This window comes from Hemibagrus wyckioides, linkage group LG14 (assembly GCF_019097595.1).
Source record: "Hemibagrus wyckioides isolate EC202008001 linkage group LG14, SWU_Hwy_1.0, whole genome shotgun sequence".
NCBI classification, from domain to species: domain Eukaryota; kingdom Metazoa; phylum Chordata; class Actinopteri; order Siluriformes; family Bagridae; genus Hemibagrus; species Hemibagrus wyckioides.
This window is the reverse complement of record NC_080723.1, coordinates 828,167-842,302: the sequence shown is the minus strand read 5'-3', so window position 1 is coordinate 842,302 and position 14,136 is coordinate 828,167. Positions and strand designations below refer to the sequence as shown.

Below are 14,136 nucleotides of genomic sequence, written 5' to 3'. Positions count from 1 at the left end.
ACATAAGGGTAGTGAATTTGCCCACAGTGTATTATTGACCTACTGAAATTTCTAAAATTTATGTCAAAATAAGGTTTGTCACCAAAAATCGTTCCATTTGCTGAAATACAGTAAAAGTTATGGCTGAATGGAGAGTGAAAATGAGGGTTATATAATGAAAACCTTCACATTTATCAGTGCTTTTGAAGAAAACATCATGCTATGGATTTACCTGTTACCTTCTAAGCCAGGGGTGTCCAATTTTATCCAGAAAGGGCCAGTGTGGGTGCAGGTTTTCATTCCAACTGAGCAGAAGCCACACCTGAGTCCACTGAAAGCCAAGATCAGTTGAATAGCCAGTTGGAATCAGGTGTAGCTTCTGCTTGGTGGGAATGAAAACCTGCACCCACACCGGCCCTTTCTGGATAAGATTGAACACCTCTGTTCTAAGCAGTACCTCTAATTTGTTTGATACTTGATCATGTCTCTTTCCTTCCTCCATCTATAGTCAGTTTCCTATGAGTATGATGCAGGACAGAGTAATGTCCACGACAGAGCTGACTAACCAGTGCATGACAAGGATGTTTCTGTACTGCTGACAACAGAGCACTTCTTCCCTCGCTTTCACTTCTCCTTTTCACCCCCATGTGCAGTGAGGGGAAATAAGTATTCAGGCACTTTTGTTTTTGTCATTTAATATATTTGCAGTTCATTTATCCACTAAAAAATGATACACATAGTATCTTCTGTACTTACAAATATGAACACGAGATTATGTAGCTATCTAAATGAAGAACCTGGCAACTACATCCTCGTGAAATCTATATTAAGAAGTAAAGCTTTTTGCAGCACTGTGGTTCATTCCTCTTGACTAATCATGTTAAATTCTCCACGGTTAGGAGGGTCTCTCACGATTACAAAATGCTCCATAGGTCTTAATCTGTCACAACGGCTAATAAGAGCTGATTCTTCCTCATTGAGCTGCCAATCATCAGCACTTCACTGTCACTGGCTGTGTCCATGTCACTTGAATCATATGGTATCTTTTTGGACACCATGTCATGTGGCGTCAACAAAAGTGATGCTAAAAACTAGCACAATTCTTTCTTGGAAATGTAATTGAGTAAAGGTACAAGTATTCGATTTCAATTAACCTCAAATAAAGAACTAGCTAGAACTGTACTTGTGGTTGAGATGTACACATAATGCACCAGTTTCAGTACGGCAAAGCTAGCAGTTTTCAGAACTGTCAACAGAATGTCGACATTTTCTGCTATTATCTCCAACGTCTGTAATGAAATATTTTGCCAGTGTTTCTGTGTTGGCTGAATGATACACACCTGTCAGCCATGTCACAAAGGCAGGTGCGACTATATTGTGCAAGCACCCTGAGGCAGTGGTCCAGCACATGTTTTCTCCCTGCAAACAGACAATTGTAAGAACAGATGCCTCCCAGTAAAGCTGAAAGAGTCTGTGGAAAAATTTTAATGTGAAAGAAAGGTACAAAAGCAGGTCTTCGAGTCAGCATATTAAGATCCTCCAGAAGGAAAAGAGGAAAGTGCTGCCATATTTTATTAAGAAGTTCACACATACCAGTGCAGGCCAACAACATTAAGCTCATTAAGTGGACAGCTACCCATCAGACTGGACAAACTGTTGCCATACATACAAACTGTCTTAAAATATAGGTTATGAGTGAAATATGAAGTGAAACACAGTATATGTTTGGAGCTATTTTTTAAAAATATGCCATGTTGCCAATATGTCAAAAAATATTGTTGAGAACATTTCCAGTGAAGTGCTTTTTGTACATGACTTCCAGCTTATGGGTCACTGACTAGAGGTTTGTGTGCTGTGTAAACAAAAGGTAGCCCATAGGTAGACATACATCCTTCCATTAAATGTGATTAGATGCATTTCCTGTGATGTGGGTGATACACATATACATGGTACACTGCACACTGCGGCAGCACATATACTATAATTGGAACGATACACAGAAGATTAGCATGGCCTCTGCGCAAGGATGACACGCAAAATCGTGAAGTGTACACTGGAGCAGAGAATGGCATACAGTACACAAAAGGCCATTTTAAACACATACTCATGCTACAATAGCATGTCCATATCATTTTTGTGACCATTATGACTCTGGGAAGTTTGTTTTCAACAACAGTAACAACCCATTTTGGCAATCTAAGGTTATTCCAGCATTTTAAAAAAATGTAAATTATTTATTGGTATGAACATTGGTAATATTCATCACTTCCAGAATTCATTTCCAGTGCTTTCCAGTGCTGCCATCTGCAGGTTGATCTGGACAAGAAGTGGACATGAACGTTGCCCTTGTGAACATTTTGAACATGACTGTTCATGTGTCTCATTAATTGAGGCAGAAGTTGTTTACATTTAAAAGAATGGAACAGTGATGTAGTCGGTATCTTTTAAAAAGATTTATTTGTTCATTCAATGGACAAAACTATCCACAGGCACACACTGGCTTGCAATGTCAAAAATGTAAAATAGAATTCAAATGAAGCCTGGCACACACTTCTACAATTGGTTCATAAAACTAAAAATGTAAATCATTGTGGCTGCGGTTGACCTTTTAGGATTTGGTGTAGTGTGCCATGCAGACTAACACAAGCAACCTGAAATGCCCCTTACACTACAAACAGACCACAACATGAATTCATCTGGAAATGTATTTAATTCAAGTATAAACAAATATAAACTTTATATACATTAACCTATATGAAATATTAGCAATATGGTGCACTTCAATGCTTTTGCAGTAACACATAAGGGCAAATAAAAAAAAGTGTACACAATATACAACAACCTGATGAATGTAAATAAAATTTAAATAAAGTACTTTTTTATATAGAAACATTCAAACTGGCAAAGGTTCAGATTGAAGGGTAATGTCTTGGATGTTATGTACTGAGTTTGCATAAACTCAAGCTCTTGTGCTCCACTAAGGTGGTCAAATCTACCTTCCTAAAACAAAGAACACAAACACAAACAAAAAAGTGACCACTGAAATTGGCAAAAGCTTCCGTTCTGCTCTGTACTCAATGGAGTGAAAGAGGAATAAGTCGTGGGTGCTCCAGGTTCAAATATCATCAGTAACCAGACAATAAAAATCCGTTCGGGCAGCGTAGCTCCGGGAGCCGAGGTCAGACACGTCGATCTCAGTGATTTTGGCTTCAGTTACTGGGTCAGAAGCTGATGGGGGAGCTTGGTCCCTGGACATTGCTTTATAGATAGGGAATCGTAAGCCTATGGATCAGAGTAGTGGACAGACTCATATTAATGACATATGATTCCAAAAAACGTTCAGAATGAAATATAAGCCTAGTTATATGTAAGAAAATTATAAGCTACTGTTAAGTAGTACGGAGAATATCTGGAAGGTATAGTACCAAGAAAATTATAAGCAAGCAGCAGATGAACCAGCTCTTTCAACAATTTCTTACCCAGATCTCCTGCAGGGTCTGGATCAGGTCTGCAGTCCAGGTAGGCCGGCTGCACGGTCAGCATGGGGTCACTATCCCCCTGGAGCAGAGTCTGAGGGTCTCCAGACATCTGACTGTGGAACACCACTTTACGGGGCATGGCCAAGGCGAGTGCCTTCCAAAATCCAGATGATGGGGCCTGAGATTGAGAAACAGTGTGTATATAGTGTATTTGTAGGCATGATAGATCTGGAGCATTCTGAGCGACCGGATATTTCTCAGATCTCCTGATTGGTACATATTAATAAGATGGTAATAACAATAAGATCCTAAACATGCACAAAAATAGATTTTTATGAGAACCATTGCTTTAGGAAAATGATTAGATTGGTTAGATAACAGAATATACAGGAAGATTTTTAGAAAATGGCATATACATTTGTACATTGTGTAATGTGGGAGGGCTCACAGTAGAATGTGCTCTCCAGATGAGAGTTGTGATTTGGGGCTGGTGATCTCGTAGATGCTGGATGATGTCCACATTCACATGCTTCTGCTGAGACTGAAAGACGATGAAGATGGGCTTCTGAGACAGCTCCAGCAGGTGAACTAAACCCTGTCTAAAAGCAGACCAAAACCCTGACTGGATGGCAAGTACTGAGACAAATCAGCAAGATTTCTCTTCCACATTTAAAATCATATACACAAGTCAAATATGATTTTTTACTGACACCAATAACTGAAATCTTATATAAAAAGTTATAAGCCATTTGTACCTGAAGTTGGTAGTGCACCACTCCTGCTGTACGTAGGCCTGAGACAGAACAACGATGAGCCGCCGACAGCGACTGATGTTCATAAGCAGCTCTGCAGATGGCTCTGAGGACACACACACACACACACACACACACACACACACACACACACACACACACACACACACACACACACACACACAAGCTTTCAGGAGCTGAGCAGAATAAAGAAGTATAGGGAAAAAAGCCAATATCGACATAGTCGTGGTACTAAAATTCCATGAAAAAGAAAAACTACAACTGCATTCTAAAATAATAATATTAACAGTATTATGTACTGCATAACTTCTGGTTCGATGCACACTGTATTTCATATAAAAATACTGCCATATCAAAAAATCTAAGCATGCAAATGCAATATATTTTACATTTAAATGGATCCACCTGACAGACATGGACAGTAAGTCACTCTGTTATTACATGCCCGAGGGATATACCTGTTCCAGGAAGGATGTTTGTGTTGTTAAGGAGTAACTTATGCCCATACTTCGTCTCCAGGTGAGGTTTTAGAATAAAATTTACAAACTTCTGGTCATTCTCATCGTTTATGTAAGAAATGAAGGCATCGTAAATTTTGCCATCTGAGTGAGAAACAAAATGATGGATCATGATCAAGGACATACTGCAGATTGTACAAGAAATGTCTTCTTTTGCCTGAAAGAAAACAAAAACATGATATGTCACTATATATAACGACAAACAAACAGACTGAGTGCAGTCTTACCGTTGATTTCATAATCTCCGTATGAGTTTTTATACCAGAGCTTGAAGTTAAGGTGGCATTTTGAATACACCACAGCAGCCAAGACTAACATTATGAACAGAACCAGCGATGCCAGCACTGCCCCTGTGTGACTGGGGAAGACTGAGTGAAAAGAAAAAAACAGTCATTATTATTCTTAATGCATGTTTGCATAGAGACCAGTCACCTGGAAATGGGATAAATGCTGATTAGACTGTGATAAGATGAATAATAAAGATCAGTCCTGAAATAAATAGAGCTCTGTATAGTGCATGCAGACACATCGTGTATCATTCACAAACATTAAAGGTTATTATCAGCATCTGTCCTGGTCCATCATGATGTATATGATGTAGAAGAGGTCTTACTGGTGCTTTGAAGCCTGAAGCTGGTTGTATTGTTCCATATTTCACATGAGTAGAGACCAAAATCTGACTTTTCCTTTAGGCTCACAGTCAGGACACTGCTCACCATCAGCTGGTCTTCATCTGTGAACCTGTAAAGGTCATGATAAGGGTCATTTTCACCTTGCATCTGTTCTATCCAGGACTGCATTTTATAACAACATACGTGGTGAATGCTTTAAAAAAGTACTTTCTATTTATTTCTGTCACATGGGTCACTCACCACTGGGATGTGTTCTGGGTGAAGGAGCCAGGGATGAAGAGAGGTTCTCCATCTTTGTTCCAATGCAGATAGGCAGATGGACATTCAGCCTCACTGTTGTTGCTGTAGAGCATCAGAACTGTGCAGTTCAGTTCAACACTGGAGCCTACGCCTCCCCACACATCTGTCTCAGTGCTGCTGGGTACAAACTGCACGGTTCTGCTGCAAAGAGGCTCTGTATGTGAAGAACAGTACATACGTACAGTACGTAAAACACAGAGTAAGTAGAAAAGAAGGCAGAACATAGAAAATAAATGAGCATTCCTCACATAATATGTTTTGGCAAAAATATGTAGCACTACTATCATGTAAAAATCTTTTTACTTAGGATTTCCATGTGGTGCAAAAGAAATGCATTTATCCTATCATCAATAGGTGGCAAGTTCTGACCACTGATCATGCTCTGGTGTACTATAGACACTTAAGCTCATACATAAGCTCATGTGTCCAGAAGACAGAGGTTAGTGACTTCCTCTGTGTATATTTTGCTATTGTATAATTTGTGTGAATAATTATTAATTTCAGTTATTATTAAATCTTTCACTCTATGGTAGGTGTACATGGTTCAGGAGCACATACATATTTCCTGGTCCATATACACAATACAACAATGAGATCTTTTATTAGTCAGGCCTGACTGGGAATGGGTTATTTCAGAGGAACAAAGTGAAACCTTATTCTCCTGAACAGGTGAGGCTGATAATCATCACCTCTCTCTCTCAGATCTCCCTTTAAATTTCAGTTCTGTGCCCCTATTCTGACCCACAACTACACTGTGAACTAAACTACGCTATCATTACTAATCATATTACTAACTGTTAATAGTGCTAAATAGTATTCGGCTATTTATTAGAATATAAAGTGTAAAAATATATTTGAAAATAAGTGTTGCACACAAGACTTACAGTGCATGTGCTACTTCAGCTCAAGTGCTGCAGGAGTTGTGAATGAAAATGTCATTCATTACATATACTGCAATACAAATATAAACTATATGTTTAACGGTTTCATTACCTGCAGATGAATTATTTGTTCAAAATATCCTGTTTCTATTATCCACTACATAGGCAAACTGTATACATATACATAAACATCATCAAGGCAACAATAAAGTAAGCATCAGTGTATACGCATGGGGTGGGGTTCATATATATTCACCTCCGTACTTTATCACAACCTGACCATAAGCATCTAACTTTCTGCCAACTTTTAAAATACATACTAAGGTATAAAACTCCTTTCTGTTGTTTTTTGCAGCTCAGAAATCATATCTTGTGTAGCAAGAGATCTTACTCCTGCATTTAAAATTATTGAGGTTTGTCTGGTTAGTTTTCAAAATATCATGACTCCCTGACCACCAAAATGTTAACATTTTACACGACAATAAATCATGTTGGATGTGTGTTAACATTTTATTAGAATGAATACCCAATATTCTGGATCTTGTCATTACTTTTATGTCACTAATTTATGTCACAGTAACACATTGGCAAATTTCTAATAATATTGTATTTTTATAAATCCCCCCCACACTAATATTTTATTTTGAAGCATTGAATCTAGTTTTATCTACTAGAAATGTGGCAGATTAGTGGTTATGGTGTTGAACTACTGATCTGAAGGTTGTGAGTTTGAATCCCAGGTCCACCAAGCTGCCACTGCTGGGCCCCTGAGCAAGGCCCTTAACCCTCAGTTGTATAAAATGAGATAAAATGTAAGTCACTCTGGAAGAAGGTATCTGCTAAGTGCAAGAAATGTAGGGAAAAAATATAGTAAATGAATAACTTAAAGAGTGTGCAGAGATGCTTAACTGATAATGGTTGAAATGGCAACTTATCCTTCTGAACTTTCACCTTGGAAGATCTTATCAACAATTTCTGTGATTTCATCATTTCAAAAGTTTTAAAACTTGTTTTTGTGCTCTGTCAGCTATGTGTGTTTTGTATTTTTCACACTAGGCTTAGTTATAGTGGATGAGAAAAAGTATGACTAGCCAGTGTTTAGAGTATATTAGTCTCAAACTTTCACCCAGTGCTGGATAATTCACTGAAACACAATAAAGTTTTTATTTTTATAACTGTAATTTGATGAAATTTACAATAATAAATGCAGATAATTGCATCCTGATAGTTCAATCCCAAATCACATGCTATCTTACTAACTAGCCTCTAAACACAGCCTCTATTTAAATGAAACTCCATACAATTTGGCAGACTGTATTATACACAGTTTTGTAAAACAGAGCCCACTCTTCATGATCTTTGACTAAAGCATAATAAATCTCCTGAAGTATCATCATTTCCCTTCATGCAAAGTTCATCCTGTGATTAAAGGCTGAATTCAGGGATATTGGCCCTTGTTTTCTGGCCATTAATAAATCAAAACAGCAAACAAACAATACCTGATATTTCATATGATATGACATTTATACTGAAAATCTTTAGACTGAATTCATAACCAATCTTTTGGTGATAAGATTATAATAATATGTAGATCAGCTTTATGTTACGGTAATACTACTACCTGAAGATTTTTGGAGACATTTGTGCCTTTGTGATTTTTGGAGACATTGTGTATGTCTTTGCAATAAGATACTTAAGATCTTTGGTGATTTGTAATTGTGCCAACATTGACTGAATGTGTGTTTTTGCTGGGCGGTGTTTCAAATGTTGTTGTTCCTGTCTAGTACATGCTGTATAATCAGAGTAGAAAGGTGTTGTTATCTACATTGTACATTTATCTACAGCTGTACCTACACAATGTCTGGACAGAATTGTACAGCACTGACTGCACACCAGCTACAAACGGCACATGTCAGAGTACTGTGTTTTATTTAGATTTATCTTCTGTTTTATTTAGATTTATTTTTTTTAAAAATAAAACTATTTTTCAATATGTTCCCTTTTCTTAACCTTTTTGTTGAAGCAGATTTAATAAAATAATTAGATTACATACAACTTCTGACATTTTCCCCCAAAGACTGAGAGCCACTGCTGTATGATACGAGCGTAAATGCAGTACAGGTCAGTAAAACGAGAAGAGGGAAGTGTGTTTGCACTGCAAATATGATCTGAGCATGCTTCACTGACTTTCTAATGGAGTTCCTTTCCCTGTTTCTGACCAGGGCTCAGGTCACTATTCAAACAGTGCTGAGTTTTAAAGCATGCTAAATGGACATCATGACAGGTGTCTGCGCTCATCTTTTATTTTGTCACGTCAGCTAATTGTTCCTAAACACACGTCATTAACATGTTACAGAGAGCTGGTAGTCTCTTCCACATTCATAGATTTAAAGTAAGAAATAAACAGTGAAAAGATGAGAAGTATTCACACTAACACTGAACACACAACCAGACCTGTGGTCATTTACATTTATTCAAAAAAGGGCTGAGAGCAGGGTGGACGGAACAGGGGGTTTAAAATATATATAAAATCAATGAGTAAATGCTAAGGTCTGTAAGGTTTTAGCTAACACAGAAACATCAGTAGTAAACTCAGTGACTCAAACTGGTTCAAACCAGACTGTTGACTTTTGAAGCGAGGTCACCACTTGAGTGTTTAATTGTTGTGTGAAGAACAATGTGTCAGAAAACGGCAACAGGTTTGACTTAACAAGCTAGTTCTTCCTGTACCCATGGGCATGCAGCAGGTCACACTGTGACTACATCAACAATACTGCAGAAAAAATCACACCTGCAGTAATAAGGTCACCATCTCATTAAAGCACATTCTCACTGTCCACTGTGTTTTTAAATAGAGAGCAGGTTAAGGTTCTGACCACACTGAACACCTCCATCACTCATTAAACATTTACACCAGGGTTAAATATCCATCATCCAGATACCAAGGTACAAAGTTCATGGTGACTTTTTTTTTCTATTTAAACAAAGTTACAAAATAAAGAAAGTAATGCACTACTTCCATCAGTTCCATCGCCTACCAGTTTGATCTTTCAATTCAGGGAAATTGAAAGTATCTGACCTCACACAGGTGAAGAAAAAAAAGAAATGAAAAACATTGAAGCACGAGAGAGGAAACTCATCAGTCTCACCTCCGAGCGCGAGCTGGGTCCATAATAAACACATGAAGAGTCTCACGTGTCCCATCGCGCTGTTAACACCTTCATAAAACAGCCAGAGTGAACGTCCTGAGTCCAGTGTGTGAAACAGTGTGTGTATATAAGTGTCCGAATACAGAAACAAGCATTTAAAGTGAATTAATAACAAACACTTACAGACGAGGTGAGGTGCGCACAGGTTGCGCAGTGAAAGCGCAAAAAAAAAAAAAAAGTGGAGCCGGGTGTCACGTGACACTCCACAGTGCGCGTGGTGGCCTGGACTTACCCTTCACATGGTCAAGCCTGAAGTTTTCTACTGTAGTCAGTACAAAGAGGTATATACTATAGTTGTGAAAATGATGTTTTATGATGTTTTTGAGATGTTTTATTATTTTTCATAAACTATGTTTCTCTTTTACAGACTCAACCAGAAGTGGCAGTGGAGCTACACACACCTTTACCTGTGTAACTCAGTCTAATGATAGGACACAGCATTATTAATATGATTAGCAATATTATGTTTAAAAAATAAAATACATCATTTTGAAAATCAATTTTTTGCATCTTGAGAATAAGATATTGCAGGAAATAAAAGTAATGTAGTTAATAATTATGATGACAGACAATGCAACAACAAACAATAATAATAATAATAATAATAATAATAATAATAATAATAATACGCCTGCAGATCAGAATTGCATAAAACTAACTGCTTGTTGGTCTTGATCGCAGCTTTTCGTGCCAGAGGTCTTTATAAAATAAAGTTTGGTTTATTGAAGGTGTCAAGGCTTCTGGCCATCTGTCAGTATTTGACCCATTAGAGGTGAAAACATCACATCAGTCTTCAGTCCACTCACACAGTGGAAATCATCACATATCAGTTTGATCAGTTTTGTTCTGTCAGTTAAAAATCTGATCTCTCTGCTCTTCTGCTCTGATTATGATTTTCAGCAGAGTGTTTTTGTTAGTTTGTGTGTGAGGGATAATGTAAATCAAATAAAAGCAGTACCACAAATATGGAAACACATATTTCAGGTTTCTTAATAAGAAGAGATTTGAGAATACTGTATATTATAAGAAGAAAAAATATATTTTGGCTTGTGGCTTTTTACAGGCCATCACATGTGTCTGGTCACTTACATTTACTATCAAATACACAGCGAGTCACTTCATCTTAATGAACATCAATAAAGATTATCAAAATTAATCGTTTTTTTAATTGTAATTTTCAAAGAAAGTAGTAGACTAGTAGTCTTGTCTATTGTTAAAACAAGAATGGATTCTGGACATAATTATTTTTAAGATATTTTATAGTAAAATGCTCATAATCAGAAGCAAAGAACGCATCAACTACATTACCCATAACACCACATGACCTACAAATATGGCCGCCAAGGACTACAACTCCCATCACACACTGTCCTTCTCACCTGATTACTCCTCAGTACACCTGAATCCTCTCTCTCTCACACATACACACACACACAATATAAGGACTCTGAGTGCACAGTACAGTATATACTCTGTGTTCATGTACATAGTTTTTTTTTTTTTTTTCATGTTTCTGTATTGTTTTTGCTTTCCTTATTTTTGCACTTTGTGTAGCCCATGGCTGTCCTTTAACCAAGAAAAAGAGAGTTTAGCACAAAAAGGCAATATCTCAGGCATTATCCTTCTTATTTATCAGAGATACTAACAGACTAACATTTAGCTCAGCAGATGGTTTTGTGTTTGTGTTTGCATCCATTGTGTTTAAGGATTTTTTTTTACTGCTTTCACTAGAGTTCTGACTGTTGACCTGAACTTGTACAGGAGCTCAGGTACCCCGTGATTGAGGGAACAAGGGAGCAATGAAAAAACACAGATTTTTACCATAGTGGAGCAGCAACTCATTTCTTAAAAAAAAAAAAAAAATCCAGGGTATTACCTTTATCCATTTCTTAAAATTGAACAATGAGGCTAACCTTTAGTTTTGCCTTAGTGTTTACAGCCAAGGTCTTATCCTGAATTTGTACATGAGCTTTTATACCCTTAAGACAAGCACATGAGACAAAACTGTGTAGCTTTAATAGACTTTTATTTTTACTTTTCACTTCACAAAGAGACTAACATTTAGTTTTGCCATAGTGTTTACAACGAAAATAGAGTCCTGGAATTGTACAGGTCCTCATTTGCCTTGACAAATACCCTGTGATTGAGGGAGAATGGGATCAGGGGAAAACACCACTTTCAGCACATTGAGGCAGGATAACTTTGGGGAAAATGTAAATAATTAGTTTGAGGTTTAAAATGCTTTGGCTTTTTACAAAAGTGACTAACCTTCAAATTCACAAAGTTCAGATGCATTCTCTTTAGTTTTCCTTGTCATTACCAGAGAAACTAACCTTCAGTTTTGTCTAGAACTTCTAGAGGAGCTTGTTTGCCTCAAGATAAACACATCATGTTTGAGGTAGCCAGAGAAGATGAGACGAAATCTGTTTAGCTGAGTGGAACAAAATGACATATTTATTAAAGTTTCAAGTCAGTAGCCTTTAGATAGCCTTGTTCTTCAGCAGTGTGACTGACCTTTAGTTGTGCTGCTGGTTATGTTGTTGTCTTTATCACAGAGGTAGATTGTTTAACTTGTTCAGAGTGAATGGTACTTAGCATAGCAAAAGAAAAACAAACAAACAAACAAAAACCCAAGTGTACATAATTGTAGGGCAGCAAAAAATAAAATAAGATAATAGTTTGACTAAACATTAGTTTTGCTGCAGGTTTTTCCGTAGTGCTTACAGCCAAGGTAGAGGTTTGAACTTGTACAGTAGCTTGTGTGCTTCACATGAAGTCCCCTCATAAAAGAGACAACAAAAGATGCACAAAAAGACTCACATTTTTATCATGATAGTGCGTCCTGTCTTTTATAAAGGGTTCACATGCCTAAAATTGAGACTTCATTCATTTTTTACCATAGTGATGAACCTTAATTCTGCACTGGGTTTATGAGCGCTTTTGTGCGATTCAAGAAAGTGATCATGTGACTGAAGTAGCAAGAGAGGACACAATGATTTAATACAGCGGAAAGACAAGTTCTTTTAAACTGAAGGCTTTAGCTCTTAAATTATGTTGTTTTTTAACTTAAGTTGTGCTGCTGATATTGCAGTCTTCACTCTGATGTTGAGTCTGGAACTCCTACAGCAGATTATTTGCCTCAGGTTAGGTCCCCAATAAACGAGACAGCAACAGGTGTAAGAAAAGACATATTTATCATAGTGGACTGATGTACACTGATCAGCCATAACATTATGAATGTCTAATACTGTGTTGGTCCCCCTTTTGCTCCAAAACAACCCTGACCCATAGAGGCATGGACTCCAGTAGATCCCAGAAGGTGTGCTGTGGGATCTGGCACCAAGATGTTAGCAGCAGATCCTCCCTGGGCCCCACCTCGCAACTTACAGGACTTTAAGGATATTTACAAGACTTAAAGGTTTTACAGGACTTAAAGGATACTTTTGATACATAGTGACCACTGCAGACTGTGTAAACACTGGTAAATCTCTCATTGGGATGAATAAAGTATCTATCTATCTACCTCACAAAAGCTGCAGTTTTGGAGATGCTCTGATCCAGTGGTCTAGCCATCACAATTTGGTCCTTTTGGTCAAACTCGCTCAAATCCTTACGCTTGTCCATTTTTCCTGCTTCTAACATCAACTTTGAGGACAAAATGTTGACTTGCTGCCTAATATATCCCACCCACTAACAGGTGCCATGATGAGGAGATCATCAGTCTTATTCACTTCACCTCTCACTGGTCATAACGTTATGACTGACCGGTGTATATTTTCTTTCCAAGTGACTAACCTTCATTTTACCCTGACCTTGTACAGCAGATTGTTTGACTCAAGACAAGCACACCATTATTGTGGTAGTAAGAAAGGTAAGACAAGACAAAACTGTTTAGATGAGTGAAACCACACGACATTTTTATTTAAGGTTCAAGTGACTAGCCTTTAACTGCTCTATAGTCTCCCCTGTGGAGTCCAGTTCCTGGTACAGTTCAGGCCTAGTCAAGTTTAAACAATATTAAACCTGGTCTGTAAAACTGTTTGCGTTCGTTTGAAATGTCTATAAGCTTAAGGTTGTTTCAGATAGCTTTAAATGTAAGATTTATCATTTATGTTTTATCGTCTTTCCTGTCGTCAAGAAAAAGTGATCTCCAAAACAAAAAGAGAGCAGAACACTGTTATGATAATCCATCATAATGGACAGCGTCACACTGACCAGGGTTTACAGTCTCCTCTGTCCAGTTCAGGTAGTAGTGAGCAAAATAAAGATATCTCAGGATATTAGACCAAAAGAAAAAAACAAATATAAAAACGTTTGAAGTACGCCTTCATGCCCCAAGTTTAAAGTGTGTTTGTATTTTGATCC

The 14,136-nt window shown here is 37.5% G+C and overlaps 1 protein-coding gene and 1 non-coding gene across 3 annotated transcripts; one reads left to right on the top strand and one right to left on the bottom strand.

Moving 5' to 3' along the window:
• The first annotated feature begins 1,935 nt into the window (after positions 1 to 1,935).
• LOC131365317 (U6 spliceosomal RNA) lies at positions 1,936 to 2,040 on the top strand. Its single transcript, XR_009206623.1, has one exon. It is a non-coding gene; the product is annotated as a U6 spliceosomal RNA (small nuclear RNA).
• A 379-nt stretch (positions 2,041 to 2,419) lies between these two features.
• sigirr (single immunoglobulin and toll-interleukin 1 receptor (TIR) domain) lies at positions 2,420 to 9,941 on the bottom strand. 2 transcript variants are annotated; one of them, XM_058407388.1, is made up of 10 exons: positions 9,712 to 9,941; positions 6,566 to 6,632; positions 5,622 to 5,835; positions 5,363 to 5,490; positions 4,977 to 5,117; positions 4,690 to 4,833; positions 4,214 to 4,316; positions 3,907 to 4,057; positions 3,459 to 3,636; positions 2,420 to 3,261 (listed from the first exon to the last, which is right to left on the bottom strand). In XM_058407388.1, the coding sequence occupies exons 3-10, from the start codon at positions 5,732 to 5,734 to the stop codon at positions 3,095 to 3,097; spliced, it is 1,125 nt and encodes a 374-aa protein (XP_058263371.1). In that variant the 5' UTR covers positions 5,735 to 5,835; positions 6,566 to 6,632; positions 9,712 to 9,941; the 3' UTR covers positions 2,420 to 3,094. The 2 variants fall into 2 exon arrangements, with proteins under 2 accessions (XP_058263371.1, XP_058263370.1); XM_058407387.1 differs by lacking the exon at positions 6,566 to 6,632 and having other exon boundaries at positions 9,712 to 9,780; positions 9,895 to 9,928.
• Positions 9,942 to 14,136: the final 4,195 nt, after the last annotated feature.